This window comes from Semicossyphus pulcher, unplaced genomic scaffold, assembly GCF_022749685.1.
Source record: "Semicossyphus pulcher isolate SPU_LCO1_2020_fin unplaced genomic scaffold, fSemPul1.0.p SCAF_3, whole genome shotgun sequence".
Classification (NCBI taxonomy): Eukaryota; Metazoa; Chordata; class Actinopteri; order Labriformes; family Labridae; genus Semicossyphus; species Semicossyphus pulcher.
Genome location: NW_027211704.1, coordinates 332,752 through 348,558, shown reverse-complemented (window position 1 = coordinate 348,558; position 15,807 = coordinate 332,752). Strand labels below are relative to the sequence as shown.

The following is a 15,807-nucleotide window of genomic DNA, read 5'->3' as shown; positions in this document are numbered from 1 at the left end:
ACTGTATGTGTGACACAGAGCAGTATGGATCATAGTAATAATACGTCAGGTGTGAGTGTGTGTCATGCACACTTCCATGGCTTCTCCCTGAAAAATACCACTGTCAATGGTTGGGAGTTAGCATCAACATTTCCAGTATCATAGTCTATTGTGCCGCAGAAACCCGTAGATCAACTTTTCATTCAAAGCTCGCTGGACTTCTGCCATTACGTAAATGCTGTGCGTGGCCTTTGATGACGGGCGTGGCTTCCTCGTGCATATCTTTGCTGCTTCCGTGCTGCTTGATGCGGAAGAAAAACAGGGAGCTGAGAATTCCTGAGAAACTTCACCGACCCGAGGCAAGTTTCTAAGGTAAGCCTTTGGCAGACAGTGATTGTTTTTAGCGTCTGTTGGGTGAAAAACACAAAAGTCAGGTGATTTACCTAATTTTTAGTGATTTCTGTCGTGTCATACCTGTTATGTTGACATAAAAAGAGAAAGTGCTGCGAAATTACTGGTGCTTGTTAAGGCATTTGTCTACAGTTTAGACGTGTTAAACACGATCTGACACATGATGAGTGCATTTACCTAATCTGTGTGAAAATATTGTTAATAAGTCTAGCTTGTGATTGTAGTATTTAGTTAGTTGTTATAAAGTTAAAACAAATTAAGCCTAACTTTGATGAAGGTCGGCACTGTTAAAGTAAGACTGAAATAGTTGAAGGTGTACGTAAATGACTGGTTATTGTCTCAATATATGTAAGTCCCATCATAATTCTTAATTTAGAGCAAAATGTAAACCCTTTATAAAAAAGTTCTAAGGGGTATACAGTGTTTATTTTCTCTACAGTTGTGCAGAAACAACTACTTTCTTGTCAGGTGATTTTGATAATCAACAGTTTAGATAATCTACCATTCTTTTTCAGCTAAAGCTGCCTGTTGAAAATGTTCTGCTTTGCTACATTTATTGCTGTTGGTAGTTCTTAAACTTTTTTTTACTTTTGAGCCATAAGATGACAACTAGGGATGCATGATATTATTGGCACGTTATCGGTATCTGCAGATAAAAAACATGAGCCTAATTAATCGGTATCAAAATCAGCAATTGGAAAATATCGGCATATCGGATATCGGCAAAAAATCCAATATGGTGCCTCCCTATTGAGCACATATATAAATATTTATATAGGCTAACATTTATAGCAACCAGCCGTAAACCGAAAACAAAGGATATCATCCTTGAGAAGAAACCACAGGATTGAATGAAAACCTACATATTAAACTATATGATAAGAAAGAGCGTAGTTACACGTTATTAAAGTTGATTTACTTGTGGTGTAATTTTACTTCATTTATTTTTAAATGTACTTTCCCACTGTTTGCTCAGGGTTTTGTGTGACACCTGAAGGGTTTGACTTGTAAGGTCCAAGAACATAACCATGTGGCCAAATCAAGGTGAGATATTACAACCAGAGTATAATAATTTTGTTTAGAGTGTTATAATACACTAGTTCTGAAGTATAGTGTGTTTTTATGTACATCAGGTCCTCCTCCTCCAATGGGGCCACCAAACCCTGCCTACCCTCCTGGCCACAATCCTCTATTTCCTACTGCACCTGCTCAGGGACTCTTCCCCCAACCTCCACATCCAGCCTACCCTGCTGGTCAGTACCCAGCTGGTATGGCCCCAGGCATGGCTCCACCATATGCAGCTCCAGGGGCCATGCCTTATGGAGCTCCAGGGGTTAATCCTTACCCCATGGCTCCTGGTGGATTTCCAGGGGTCCCTCCTGCTGGTGTTCACCCAGGTCCATACCCACACTCCCCGAAAGGGGGTCATAAAGGTCACAAAGGTAAACACAAAGGTCATCATCATGGAGGACTAAATCCCATGGGTGGAGCATTAGCTGGAGGTTTGGCAGGAATGGGCATGGGCATGGGCGTGGGCATGGGGATGGGCGGACATAAAGCCAACAAAAAGATGAAGAAGAAGAAGATGAAGAAAGCAAAGGGGCACAAGCACCACAAACACGGCAAGGTGAGAATGAGTTTCAAGTAAACGGTAAGAGTTGTTTTAGATATTTGGTGAAAGATTAATGTCAATACTAGATTAAAAGATGAAAATTAAACCTGCTTTCATCCCTCAGCACCAGGCCTCAACTTAATTTCAGTCATGCACGCCTTGACCAAACAATATTAAAACAGTCATGACTCATAACAGTCATAACATTCTTTCACACTTATCATGCTACATAATAAGATGCAGGCTGAAGGATAAAACATTTGCCATGCTAGAATTCTATTATGTCGTTGAAATCAGCTTTAAAACCACTGATGTAATGAACCTTAAAGGCAGCTGGGAGATTTAAACACAAAAGATCGTGTCAGACGTGTTGATGTTTTTGACCAGACAGAATTACAAATGGATTAACATTATGACAGGCAAAACAACAAAGCACACAAAGAAGCGCATATTAACACTTCCATGCCTGGTTTTGAACTTAAAAGGAAAAACAAAAATTACAAGAGCCATTATATTCTATAATAATAGATTTGTACTCATTTGGCCTTAAATACAGGTAGATGATCACATATCTTCCTCTTGACAGTTGCATGACTCATAAGACCCTGTCTACTATGTGAATAATCATTCCAAACCTTTCACCTAATCAATAAAGACTAAATAGCAGCTTAAAGTAATGACACTCTTTGTTGTTAAAGTTTGAAATGCATTAGAATATGATTACTGATACAATTGTTCTCTTTTCCTCTGCAGTCGTCTAGCAGCAGCAGCAGCAGCAGCAGCAGCAGCAGTGACTCCGACTGAGGCTCACGGTTCAAGGCACTCACAGATATACTGCAGGTTGTTTGTATATCTGCAGTGTTTTATCATATCTTTTATTGACTATTGATACCATAAATGAACACTACCAAAGCTGCACTGGCATTCCATACTCTTTTGAATTAATTTTCTTTCTTCTATTGCAATGTTTTTTTGTCAAATACATAACAAGATGTATAGGTGTTTGGTCAATAAAACATACAAACATTGAAATAATTTGCAAAGGGACTGCAGCAGTATGCAGGTGACTTTCTTAATAGACAACTTTATGGTTTAGCATTGTAATTTAATAAAATATATGTAAAATATGTTTCTTGTCTTAGGATGATGATGATTATATCAATAAAGTGTGATGAGTGTTTCTTTTAACCTATTGATTTTTATTTCACGTTATGGTCACTTCTGTACATGGCTGCAAAGATGCCACTCTGCATTACTTTGTTGTATCTGCACTAACTGTAATTAATGTAAAGTATATTCACTTAATTCTGCTCAATAAATACATGTAAATACAAGGATGTATGTGTCACTGCTGAGATGATAACTGAGTTATAAACTGAGTTGTAGTGCAGTTTACGCCCACTAGTGGTCTTATAAATAAATATTTTATTGAAGTTTCAAAATATCAAAACATAAGAAATATTGGTAAAGAACACACCTATTGTATAATGAATTTAAATAAAAGTAAAAGACGTGGGACAGTTTGTATTTACACTAGATACTTTCTGTTGTGACGCTTCATATAGATGCAACAATGATTCTTTTGTGCGCGGAAACTCTTCTTTTAAGTGTCGTCCTTTCATTTAACCTGCCATATTGTCGCATTATTAGGCGCCAGTGTAACTTTTCTTTACGGATGTGATTTCGGGGCATCTTCGGGTCACACTCTGGATGGGGGTTTGGGTGGGGTGAAAGGGGAAAGTTCAGAGGTGATGATTTTGTTGTCTTTGTGTAAAGGAGTGGAGCTCGATCTCACATCACTCTTCCCTCTTCCCCGAGTCCTTTCTAAACTCTCCCCCGGGTGTCTACCCTCCCGAACCTCTCCCCTTCTACCCTTACAACCCCAACCCTCCCCCCGATCACCAACCAGCACACGAACCAGGTGAGTTTTACTTTCATGTTTGCAGTTTTTGTAATTTTTGTTGTGATCAGAAGTAGCGGAAAGAAATCGCGCCCAGCAGTAGCTAGCTCGCGCAGCACGCTAACAGCAGCTAGCTCGTGCAGCATGCTAACAGGCCGCGTGATGATGAGCACGCAGTCTCTGTACAGACTCATTCGGCTATTTTGGCTAACCGAGCTAGCCACGGGGAAGTTTGATATTCAATGCGCTTTAAAAAAACTATTCTCTGCTGTTTAGCGCACGTAATGGATCAAACGAGAAGCTTAATGACACACCATGAACCCTGTCGAAATCTGGTCAGCTATTTAAAACATTAAATAATTAAGGAAACTAGCTAGCTTTGCTAAGTAGCGCGCGCATGCTTCATTCATTTTCCCAGCACGGCGAGCAACCAAAATGCTAAACGGCTAACAGACTTACAACAAGGGTTAATAGTTAAATGGACTAACTTTAAACTAAAAGAAACGAGTGAGGTAAGCAATTAAATATCTACTTTTTATACCAAGTACACATGTGAGTGTATTTTGAGTCATATGTGTGCAACTTTGGTAATGAGGGAGTCACACTCCGCATGTTTGTTGATAAACTTGCTTCACAGCTAATGATGAAGTCATCGTTAGCATACAAGTCATATGTTTTACAGTTAACATTGCCTATTTACTTGTCCAGAGTCAGATAACTTTAGTCTGAAAAGCAGGTTTTTATTTATAAATGTGCCCAACAAGCAGCACGTTGTTGGCACATTGAGAGTAAGACATAAGCCGTCTTTATGATTCATCGTAGTACGCATCAGTTTTCACAAGCAGAAGCGCTAGCATTAGCTCCAACACAGATCCATCTTTTTCTCTTTAAAGCTCCATGTCTATTTACTACAGAGCAATTTGTCTAATTTGTCCAAGTCTAAGCACCATGCTTTTCTATTATAGATTTTTGCATCAATTTTTTTTGCCTTTGCATTGAGCAAAATGATCTGACATGTGCTTTTGTCATTTATCTGAATATATGTTTTAGTTTACAATTACTTAGATGATATTATGCTTATGGCTTATGAAGTCTACCATTATCTCACCAAGGCAAGGGACATGGCTGTAACTATTTTCTCAAGGGATATATCTTTAACTGTGTATTTATTTTCTCCTGTACTGTATTTGCTTTGATAACCTGCTGCTGTAATGCCACAATTTCCCAGTTTGGGATCAATAAAGTCTATCCATCCATCCATCCATCCATCTATCTATCTAGAATGAGGTGCATGCTGAATGAAAATACATTTTGCCATGCTAGAATGAAAGTTATGTCGTTGAAATCAGCTTTAAAACTACTGATGTAGTGAACTCTAAATGCAATTGGGAGAATTATACACCTCACAAAAGATCTTAAAAGACTCTACAGGATGTGTTGATGTTATTGACCAGACAAACATACAAATAGATGAAATTTATGAGAGGGAAAACAACAAAGCAGACTAAGAAATGCACATTAACATTTCCACATGTTGTTTAGAAGTTGAAATGAAAACCAGAATCCCTTATATTCTTTAATTGTACTTATTTGGCTTTGAATACAGGTAGATGATCACATTACTCATACGACCCTGTCTATTTTGTGAATAATCATTCCAAACCTTTCAACTAATTCAGACTTAATAGCAGCTTAAACTAATTAAACTATTTGTTGTTTATGTTTGAAGGTTTGGTTTGAATGCACTAAAATATAAATACTGGTACACTCTTAACTTAACTTGTGTTGACCACTTTTGATGACCATGTGTACATCATTGATAACAGGACACTTTTGTACATGGAATTAGAGGCACACCATGTCATACTCTTCTTCTCCCTGTTTGCATTTATGTTAATTGTTTTCTCTGTTGCAATTAACTCTTGTCACATGAAAATCAAGGTGTGTAATTTCTTCATCCTATTTCCCTTTAGGTCCATCTCGGTGACCAAAGACCCCAGTTCTGTTCGAACAGCTCGGTTGCAGTCATGGACTCCGGTGTGATTGAAGGAGGGCTCAATGTCACCCTTACCATTAGGCTGCTCATGCATGGCAAGGTGAGATCATCCATCAGCTGCTGGTGTCGGCACTCTCTACAGTCGGTGGCATTATATTTACGGATTGGACTGTCCCTCAGGGAGGTAGAAAGGGCAAGGACTTTGATGTGATGAGTAAGGGTATTGACTCTGTGATGGGATCCTGTATCACAAAGCAAAGGGAGATGATGTTTGGGCGTGTTGCTCTGTTTGAGCTTTTACATCACAGATTGTGTGTGCCTTGCTCCTTCATGTGTTACCGTCTAAGTTGGACCCACTGTGCTGAAATATTTATGTGTTCCTCTTTGCTATTTATTAGTTCAGGCATGACATTACATTAGGCCTTTCCTATAAACCATCTGGCTTTCTATCACCAGCATAGCCATACACTTGTTGCACCCAAAGTCGCACATTGCGCTGTTGTTATTGTGCTTGTAAGTGCAAAGATGCCATGTTGCAAGTGACGATGAGAATTCTGCTTATTCTGCAAACACACTAAAATGTCAAATATCCAATAAGCATCATCCAAATACTCTGCTAGCTCATAGCATCCTAAAATAGGCCCCAACACTAGCGAGGCATTAGCACCCTGCAGACACTGCTTGATAAAATCCTGGCTCTCTCTGCGGTGAACAGCACCATCTTGAGTCAGCGTGGGATCGGACAGAAACAACAAGTGAAAAACAAAGCTGGGGAATTTTGATGAATCACAGTGTTGGAGTATTTCCTCAGTTTAGAGAGCACTAGTGGCACAATTTGTAAAAGACTTAGGCCTGTTTGAATTGGTGCCTTATCAATGGAACTGCAGTAACTATTGTGAGCACATGCATCTAATGGCCAGTGAGGGATTTTGGAGGAAAACCTTCTGCTTGTCAGCCTGTTAGAGAAACTTTATTCCCTACCTTATCACAGTTAGTAGTAGAAGTAAAAAAAATCTAGGTAATAAACCTCTTTTTTTTCCCTATCTCAGGAAGTTGGAAGTATTATTGGCAAGGTAAGCTGCTGCTTTATCTAAGTGACATTTTAATTGTCTCTTAATTGAACATCTTTCTGTTTTAAGTTGTAATAAGTTTGACGTTGATGTGATTCTCTGCTCTGCTGACAGAAAGGTGAATCTGTGAAGAAGATGAGAGAAGAGGTGAGTGTTTATTTCTAAACTATACAGTTGGATGTAACATACTTAAGAGGCCACACTTTCTTTTATTATAGGAAGTCTTCTAATTGTCTTTTTTTTAAAAATCTTTTCTTTGTCTGAAGAGCGGGGCTCGCATCAACATCTCTGAGGGCAATTGTCCTGAGAGGATCATTACTTTGGCAGGTCCAACCACCGCCATCTTTAAGGCGTTCTCCATGATCATTGAGAAGCTGGAAGAGGTAAGTCACAATTAATTGCAACTAATGGATCAACAGGTCAGCAGTAATCAGCTCAATGATAACATTCATTAACCTTCCTCTTTTTTTTTTCAAGGACATAAGCAGCTCAATGACAAACAGCACAGCTACCAGCAAGCCCCCAGTGACCCTACGCATTGTGGTTCCTGCCAGCCAGTGTGGCTCCCTCATCGGGAAAGGTGGCTGCAAGATCAAGGAAATCCGAGAGGTGTGCATACAGAAGATTGTGTCATAGAAAAACCAACTAAGCTCCAATCTCTTCAGCATTAACTCACTATTGCCTCTCCACATGTAGAGTTTAGTACATCAAACACAGCATCTCATTTCACTGCGTTCATGTCTTCCAGTCAACCGGTGCTCAGGTACAAGTTGCAGGAGACATGCTCCCAAACTCCACGGAGCGAGCCATCACCATCGCTGGTACTCCCCAGTCGATAATTGAGTGTGTGAAGCAGATCTGTGTGGTCATGCTCGAGGTAAGTGAACCCAACCAAGCAAATGAAGTGGATACTGTTGACCTGAAAAGTGTTAGTGCCTGGTCTTCTGGCTGCTCTGAGTCTGGCTTGGGTTAGGGTTAGACTTAGTCTAGGGTTAGACTGTAGATGAAGTTATTGACAGGACAGTGGCGGCAGTGTAACTTGTTAAAGGGGGACTGTCGTACTGGCTTTAAGATCCTAATCCGAAACTATTGAGCCATCATTACTATACATCACTATAGAGACATTAACATGACATCACTCATTTTAATCTCATACTGTCTGTTTTGGGCTAAATGTCAAAATGCTACTTAATTAAACAATTTAAGCATCACAGTGAGCGACACTCAAAACGAACAAATGATGGTTATTTCTTTTCTATGATTATATTCATGATTATACCTTTTCATAGACTTTTACTAGTCAATAGTCAGATATGTGATATCTTGGGCAGTCATGTCCTCATCACAGAACCTTTTTTGTCTCCTTTGCAGTCTCCCCCTAAGGGGGTCACTATCCCCTACCGACCCAAGCCTTCAGGATCCCCCGTCATCTTTGCAGGCGGACAGGTACAGTGGACACTTCAAAGGGACATAGTATCCCACCTTTTTATCCATGATGCTTTGGGGTTTATTTATTGCTTTAAGTGTCTGTCACCTGGGTTTCATCAGTGTGGGATGCATATTTGTGTGTAGAAAATGAAATGCTTTGAGTTTCCAGTTTTGATACTTGTGTATTATTGGCCATAATAGTTAAAGTCAGGGTAACGGGTACAACCAGAGCTGCTTATGCTGATTGTTTGAGTATCAACAACCTTAGTAATGTGATGATCAAAAGGTTCAGTTCTCTACAGGACCTTCTTGCTGTGTTTGTCCCAAATAAGTGTTATTGTTTCAAGCAATGTGGCTTATTTTCCTGTATTGTGCTTGTTGGCCGAACATAACAAGGTCTTTAATCTCACTACATTTCTTTTTTTATTCTTTGAAAAGAAAATTTCTCTTTTCTGGTTTCCTCAGTTTCACTATAATGTACTTAAAGACTTCTCTTTTTTCCCAGAAATGTGGAGACTTTGGACGAGACATGAGTGTTAATGTTCTCAAATGGTATTAATTAGGAAAAGGCTTTGATGTGTGTAGTCTTTAGGAGATCTTTATATATAACAAGAAACACGCTGGAGGGTGAACTTGACCAGAATCAAAATCAGATGTGAGGCCTATGAAAGCTTTGTTTTCGTTTGTTTCAGGCGTATGCCGTACAAGGACAGCACGCGATTCCACAGCCAGATGTAAGTGCAGTAGACATTTTTACATGACCCCCCCCCCCCCCTCCACTTCCCACTCATAATTACAACTGTCCTCTCCCGAAATGTGCAACCGCCCACCCTCCCTCCCACGCCTCGTTTCTCAGCCTATAACTGTCGCTGAACGTGCCCCTAATTTAATTTGTGAACTACTATCATCAGATTGTGAGCCGTTTAGAGATCAGCGCTGTTGGTGCTCCAAGTTTGTGTTGTTCCCCGGTTGATCGACGGTCGGTTGTTAATTAAACGGACATTTGTTGTTGTCCAGACTCTCCACTGTTCCATGAATAATAATCTGTTCCTGCTGCTCACTCCTCCTCTTTTTGTTGTTGTTGCGTCTTGTTTTACATGCCTCGTTCATTAGTCTGTCCCAGAAAAACATGTGGTTCTTTTTTCCCGTCTTCATTAACCCTTCATTATGTCTTTGTGCTCTGCCTCAATTATTCTTTCACTCTTTTTTAATGAGCCTTACATTTTCCTTATTTATACAATTTTATATGGGTTTAGTTTCTCTAGGCTCTTGCGCAGTATAATACTCTGTTATTATTTAGTCATGCAAAGTAATAATCTGGAAGATGTTCATGTAAATAAATATCTGTAAGTCTCTGTCTATCTCTGAATGAGGTAACACAATGGCAACTGAGCCTATGGCCCACTGATGAAAGCCTTTGCATTTGCAGTATATAGTAGCAGTAGCCAGCAGTGGTTGGTCTGCCAGAGAGGGTAGGCGGAGCTGAGAGGGTAGGCGGAGCTAAGCGGCTGCTTTTCCGCTCTCTGCAAGTGTTGCGAGTAAACAGTAATCTACTATGGCTGAACAAACAAAGAAAAGATGGATGACTACAGATACAACTTCAACAAGAAGTGAAAATCCAAAGAAGAAGAAACAAACTCGACGCTCAGATGAAGCAAACAGTCTGAAAAGGAAAGCGACCGTCAGCCAGGAAAATCAAGAGTTACAACCGGAGCCGACCGTGGACGTCTGGTTAAATTGGGACGTGTGCTCCCTCAGTTACCGTTAATGGCCATTAGGGGGCGCCAAAGAACGAATCTGAAATCTTCGAGATTATACTTTGATGGCAGTTTTGTTTTTTAATACTAGAATTATTTTCTGAAAGTGAAAACTTCTCTCCAGCTGGAGTGGTGATAACTGGTAGAGTTTGATGCTAAGTTGAGATTATGTGGTTCATGTTTGGGTTTTGTATTGATGGTTAGGAACCAGCATATTGAGAGCTCCCTCCCTTGTGTATTGAGACTTTTCCCTGAAGACTGCGAGAAAGCAAAACCCAGAGATGCAGCCTGCAGTTTGGAGGAATACCTATGGGGTACCCCACATAGACAAGTCATAAGAGATCTACATGTGAAATCTTTTTTGTGTGTGTGTGTATCTGTGTGTACTGACTGTGATGTTTCTGTTCTGTTTTTCCCTCTTCCTGTGTTTTCCATTTCCTCCATTTCTCTCCCTGCCTCCTCTCTCACTCTCACAGTCTTCCTCTGCTGCTATCTCTCCACAGCTCACCAAGCTTCACCAGCTGGCTATGCAGCAGAGCCCCTTCCCCATCGCACCCAGCAACCAGGGATTCACTGGTACGCAGCGCAGCAAGGCCTCGTGGAGATGTTTCAGATTTGTCTCAGATTTAGAAAAACAGCTTGGTGGCAGGAAGATAAAACACAATATTATTAACTTTGTACCTTTTTTAATATGAATGATGTCACATCATTTTAAACTTCACTGAGATATTTGAGTGTAGATTGCCATATTTATTACGTCCTTTCATTCTTATCAGTACGGTTTACATTTACATTTTTGAAACATGATCAGGTCCAAACTGCACAATTTTCTATTAAAAAAATTTGAGCGGTTAAAAAATGTCAGAAATCTGGGTCCTGATTTGTCACTAAGGAGGAGGTGGTGGGTTCTGAGGCTCAAATGCCCATCCCTAGATGGGCCTTTGAAGTACATGAAATCAACAACAAATACACAAGAGACAGTACAAAACAGTACAATAAAACCAACTGTTGGAGCCACGTTTAGCCTTAACATGAATAAATCCAAAGTTTTATAGCTCTGCTCGCTAACCTCAACATCTGGACTACTAACGTGTTTCATTTTAGCTCCAGTTCTACTTTAACAATTTAGTTTCTTTTTTGTTTGTTATTTTAGGAATCGACGCTTCTGCTCAAACCAGTTCCCATGAAATGACCATTCCAAATGATGTAAGTGCCTCAACATGTCTTCACAGAAAAAGTAAAGGCTTGTTTTCTCAAGGTCAGTTCTATTCATACTTCCTAACTATCTCTCTCTTCTCCACTACAGCTTATTGGTTGCATCATCGGCCGTCAGGGAGCAAAGATCAATGAGATCAGGCAAATGTCAGGCGCCCAGATCAAGATTGCGAATCCTGTGGATGGATCGACTGACCGCCAGGTCACCATCACAGGCTCTCCTGCCAGCATCAGTCTGGCAGAGTACCTCATCAACGCCAGGTGAGATAATCAGTTATGTTCTGCATTAGCTCCTGAGGGTCACAGGCTTAAAAGAACAAACATTACATTAGCTAAGTTTGATCTCTCTTTGAGTCAGTTCAGTTTTAACTGTAATTAATACATAAGGGAACACCTATGTTACTTGGGTCTACCTGCTCAGTTAAGTTAAGAACATTAAACTACTAAAGAATAATAGTTTATATATCGAATGCACATTTATAACTGGCCGACCTGCTGCCTGGATATGTGTTCAAATGATGGTATTTCTGTGGCTACTGCTAATCATCATGTTGCTAGCTCTCTGTCAGTCTGCATGTGTGTTTTCTCCCTTCTTTACTGAACACTGATCCTTCACTAGATGTGTGACTTATTTCTCTCTCTGTCATTTGCTTTGCACTATCGATGTTAATGAAGCTTTCTGTCTCCTGTTTTGATCACATCCCTGAGTGATTCCCCCTCACCCCTCCTCCTCTCCCTCACCCCGCCCCCCACCCATTGCTCACCAGCCTGCCCTGTGACCCATCCCGACTGTGTTGTCCCTCTCTCCTTGTCTCTCTTTCTACAGTGTAGAGTCCTCTAAACCTCCTCCCTCCTCCTCCTCCTTGAACCCTGAACAGACCAGCCTGTGCCCTCCCTCCACCTCTACTACTACTACTACTACCACTACTACTACTACTACTACCACCACCTCCTCTGCTGCTACCTCCTCCTTCTCTTCTTCCTCCTCCTCCTCCTCTACTTCCTCCTCCTGTGTGGTGCCCCCCTCAGCCTCCATCCCTTTGTCCTTGTTGGCTCCAGGGCCGCCTCCTCCTCCTTCCTCCTCCTCCTCCTCTTCCTCCTCCACTGACTCCCTGCTCCCCAGCTCTCCTGCCTGTGTGTCGAGTCTCCTCAGTCTCAAGCCCCTCCCTCTCCTGGCCCTCCATGTTGTCAGCGGGGCCAGTAACCCCGCCCACCCAATACCCACTGAGCCCAAAATCGCCCCCGAGCTGAGCTCCAAGTCTAAAAGACGAAGGCTCTCCCCTTACTAACCGAGGAAACATAAGTCATCTACTACTAAAGTACTGACAATGTTGCTGTTGTCTGTACCTGCACTCGCTTTTGTACCTGGCTGAGCCACGCCACGCTAACCTACTACAGAAAACAAGCGCACAGTGTTACACAGCCAGACACGTGGTTGCTGCCATATTTATAAAGTAGATATCTGTAGCTTGATTCGGCCTGTCTCTTAAAGAAATGACCTGTTGAGTGCATTATATTTTTAATGACTTTGAATTAGCATGGACAGTGAATTACTGAAGCATTTCTGTGTGTGTGTGTGTGTGTGTGTGTGTGTGTGTGTGTGTGTGTGTGTGTGTGTGTGTGTGTGTGTGTGTCAGCTCTGCTCAGGTAGCGGCTCTCTAAGATGTCACGTTGTATTTATGGGGATAGTTTTCTTGTAGTGAATTTTAAGTGACTATTGTTAGCGGTTATAATGGAGACTATATGTACCATGGTGTTTATTTGTATTTTGCTTATGTAAGAATACGTTGTAATTTCACTTCCGAGTAAATCTGCCCTCAGGTATCAAAGGCCACCAAACCACCTTTATTTAGATCATTTGGTTGTTGTGAAAAAGAACTTACAACTGCTTTAGATCATGGTATAATCGCACGTGTCTGGAAACACTTTTACACATTCTTCTTGCAAGTTAGATGCCAAGATTGATACCACTCTGTGGATTAGCAGTACAGATATAGCTGTTTGTTTAGCTTAAAGTGGTAATATCGAAGATCTCAGTTTCATTCTCTGTGGCGCCACCTGTGGTGATAAACGGTAACTGCAGGAGCACACTTCCCAGATATCCACACAGTGCTGCATGTGTGACGTCCACGGTCGGCTCCGGTTGTAACTCTTGATTTTCCTGGCTGACGGTCGCTTTCCTTTTCAGACTGTTTGCTTCATCTGAGCGTCGAGTTTGTTTCTTCTTCTTTGGATTTTCACTTCTTGTTGAAGTTGTATCTGTAGTCATCCATCTTTTCTTTGTTTGTTCAGCCATAGTAGATTACTGTTTACTCGCAACACTTGCAGAGAGCGGAGAAGCAGCCGCTTAGCTCCGCCTACCCTCTCTGGCAGACCAACCACTGCTGGCTGATGGAAAACGCGTCACTAACTGGGCGCCGCCACAGACACCCAGCCCATAATAATACTATATACTGCGAATGCAAAGGCTTTCATCAGTGGGCCACAGGCTCAGTCACCAACAGACACTTATTTACATGGAAATCTTCGAGATTATCACTTTAACACAAAGATGGGAGCAGAGCAACAATGAGCCTGACTGTGTCCAAAAGGTAAAAAAAACTCGCTCATGTTTGTGTCATCTGTACAAAACCCAAAGAGTTCACAGCGTTTTGGTTTATGGGGTAGTGTGCCAAAATATTTCTAGGCCTGGGAGTCACTTCCTGTGTATCAGCTGGTTGGAAACCTCCGCTGGGACAAGACTTGAGGAAGTTTTAAAAGAAATGAGATACGATGTGTTGATTGAGCATGAGGGGTGCTGCTGGGTGGATTACATTTGGACAGAGCCAGGCTAGCTCTTTCAACCTGTTTTCATTATTTATGCTAAGCTAAGCTAACCTGCTGCTATAAATCTTGGCAAGATTGCAAAACTTTGTTTAACACAGCTCCATCACAAAACCGTTTAGGATGCGGATCTGACTCTGAACAGCTGCTGATCACCTGTTCTAATATCAGAGCCAACATTTCAAGTTCAATGAATCCAGATTATCTTGTTATCTAGCATTTTATGATAATAACGTAATGTACAGTTAATGAATATTTATCTTTTCTGTCTGATTGCATGCCTTATTCTCTCTCCCTCCCTGGTCTCGGGTGTCTCTCTGTCTGTCTCTCCAGGCTTTCCTCTGAGGCCACAGGACTGGCAGCCAACTGATAGGACACTGCATCTGCACTAAATCTCACTTTTATATCATCGGCTACCACAAAAACAGTCAATGCAACTATCCAACCAAGAGTTTATATATAATACTGCCTCTTCTTCATTTGAAATCATGTTCACCCGCCTCTGATTTGATCATTATTTATTTCCTTTGTTTTGGTTTTAGTCAAGCAAACGATTAGGTTTTAAATTCCCGTTTTGAGTCGAGTTGGAGGTTTTAATGATTTATTAGACTTTTATTTTTCTTTAATGGGTTCCTCGCTCTCTTCCCTTTTTTTCCCTTCTTCGCCGTCACAGAGGAGCGGAGTTTGAAAACTCTCAGTAGGCATATAGATTTAGTTCTGTACAGTCGGTTTTTTTCTTTAAAAAGAAAAAGACAAAAAAGGAAAAATAATAAAAACAAAAATAAGAATAGAGTGACTGTTTTATTCTGTGTTTATATACACGCCTCCCCTTCTCCTCACCCAGTTCCACACGTCGGTCTGTCCGCTTTATGTCCGTACTCACTTGCTTTAAATATCCACAACATCCTCCCCTTTTGTCACCTTTTCAATTGAAGTGCTTGTAACATGGATCACACTCGTGTCACTGTGGACAAGACGTAGCCGTACATGCACTGTCACTCATTATATTTGGTTATGACGACAAATGTTTTAACGCTCACGATTAAATTTAGCCAGATCATTTAAAATGTGTATGACTACACGTGTCACTTCTCGACCCTCTACATGTCATTCCTGGTTTTCCCCCTCTCCTGCTCCTGAGATCATGTGTTGATATTTTGCTGGGTCGGGAGGTTTTTGGGGTTTGGGTTTGGCTCTAGGGATCGGAAGCAGAGGGTTCTCCTCGCTTTTTTTGTAAAGACTGATATATACTAAAAAAAAAATGTTGGAATATTTGTTTTAAATGGAGGAAATATTTTTTTTTAAACTACCAAAGGGGGATTAACTCCTGGACACTGACTGATCTGTCTGTTAAATGTGATGAGGCTGAGAACTGAAATCATTGAAGCTCTGGAACTAGACAAAGAAAGGGTTGTGAGTTAACACTAGTTTCCTGCTCTTTGCTTTGCTCGAGTCAGAATTTATTTTATTTTTTATTTGCAGGAAAGAGAAAACTTTTGTGCACGTTTTTTGAGACTGTAGACCTGGGTGCCACAACATTGTTTAAAAAATACAGAAATAAAAGATGTGAAATGCTCAAACCACAACTTGTCTTGGGGATTTTGTCGCTGTCTGAA

General features: G+C 40.9%; 2 protein-coding genes across 7 annotated transcripts; both read left to right on the top strand.

Annotated features, from left to right (window-relative positions):
- Positions 1–277: 277 nt before the first annotated feature.
- prr13 (proline rich 13) lies at positions 278–3,336 on the top strand. 2 transcript variants are annotated; one of them, XM_069678652.1, is made up of 4 exons: positions 278–351; positions 1,367–1,434; positions 1,524–2,017; positions 2,756–3,336. In XM_069678652.1, the coding sequence occupies exons 2-4, from the start codon at positions 1,419–1,421 to the stop codon at positions 2,804–2,806; spliced, it is 561 nt and encodes a 186-aa protein (XP_069534753.1). In that variant the 5' UTR covers positions 278–351; positions 1,367–1,418; the 3' UTR covers positions 2,807–3,336. The 2 variants fall into 2 exon arrangements, with proteins under 2 accessions (XP_069534753.1, XP_069534754.1); XM_069678653.1 differs by lacking the exon at positions 278–351 and adding an exon at positions 364–413.
- Positions 3,337–3,757: 421 nt separating this feature from the next.
- Positions 3,758–15,777, top strand: LOC138605429 (poly(rC)-binding protein 2). 5 transcript variants are annotated; one of them, XM_069677682.1, is made up of 13 exons: positions 3,758–3,923; positions 5,876–5,998; positions 6,948–6,971; positions 7,083–7,115; positions 7,235–7,351; positions 7,446–7,577; positions 7,717–7,845; positions 8,340–8,414; positions 9,089–9,130; positions 10,657–10,729; positions 11,307–11,359; positions 11,460–11,629; positions 14,525–15,777. In XM_069677682.1, exons 2-13 carry the CDS (start codon positions 5,930–5,932, stop codon positions 14,559–14,561), a joined length of 954 nt encoding a protein of 317 aa, XP_069533783.1. In that variant the 5' UTR covers positions 3,758–3,923; positions 5,876–5,929; the 3' UTR covers positions 14,562–15,777. The 5 variants fall into 5 exon arrangements, with proteins under 5 accessions (XP_069533783.1, XP_069533781.1, XP_069533782.1 ...); XM_069677680.1 differs by having other exon boundaries at positions 10,630–10,729; XM_069677681.1 differs by lacking the exon at positions 14,525–15,777 and adding an exon at positions 12,136–12,283.
- Positions 15,778–15,807: the final 30 nt, after the last annotated feature.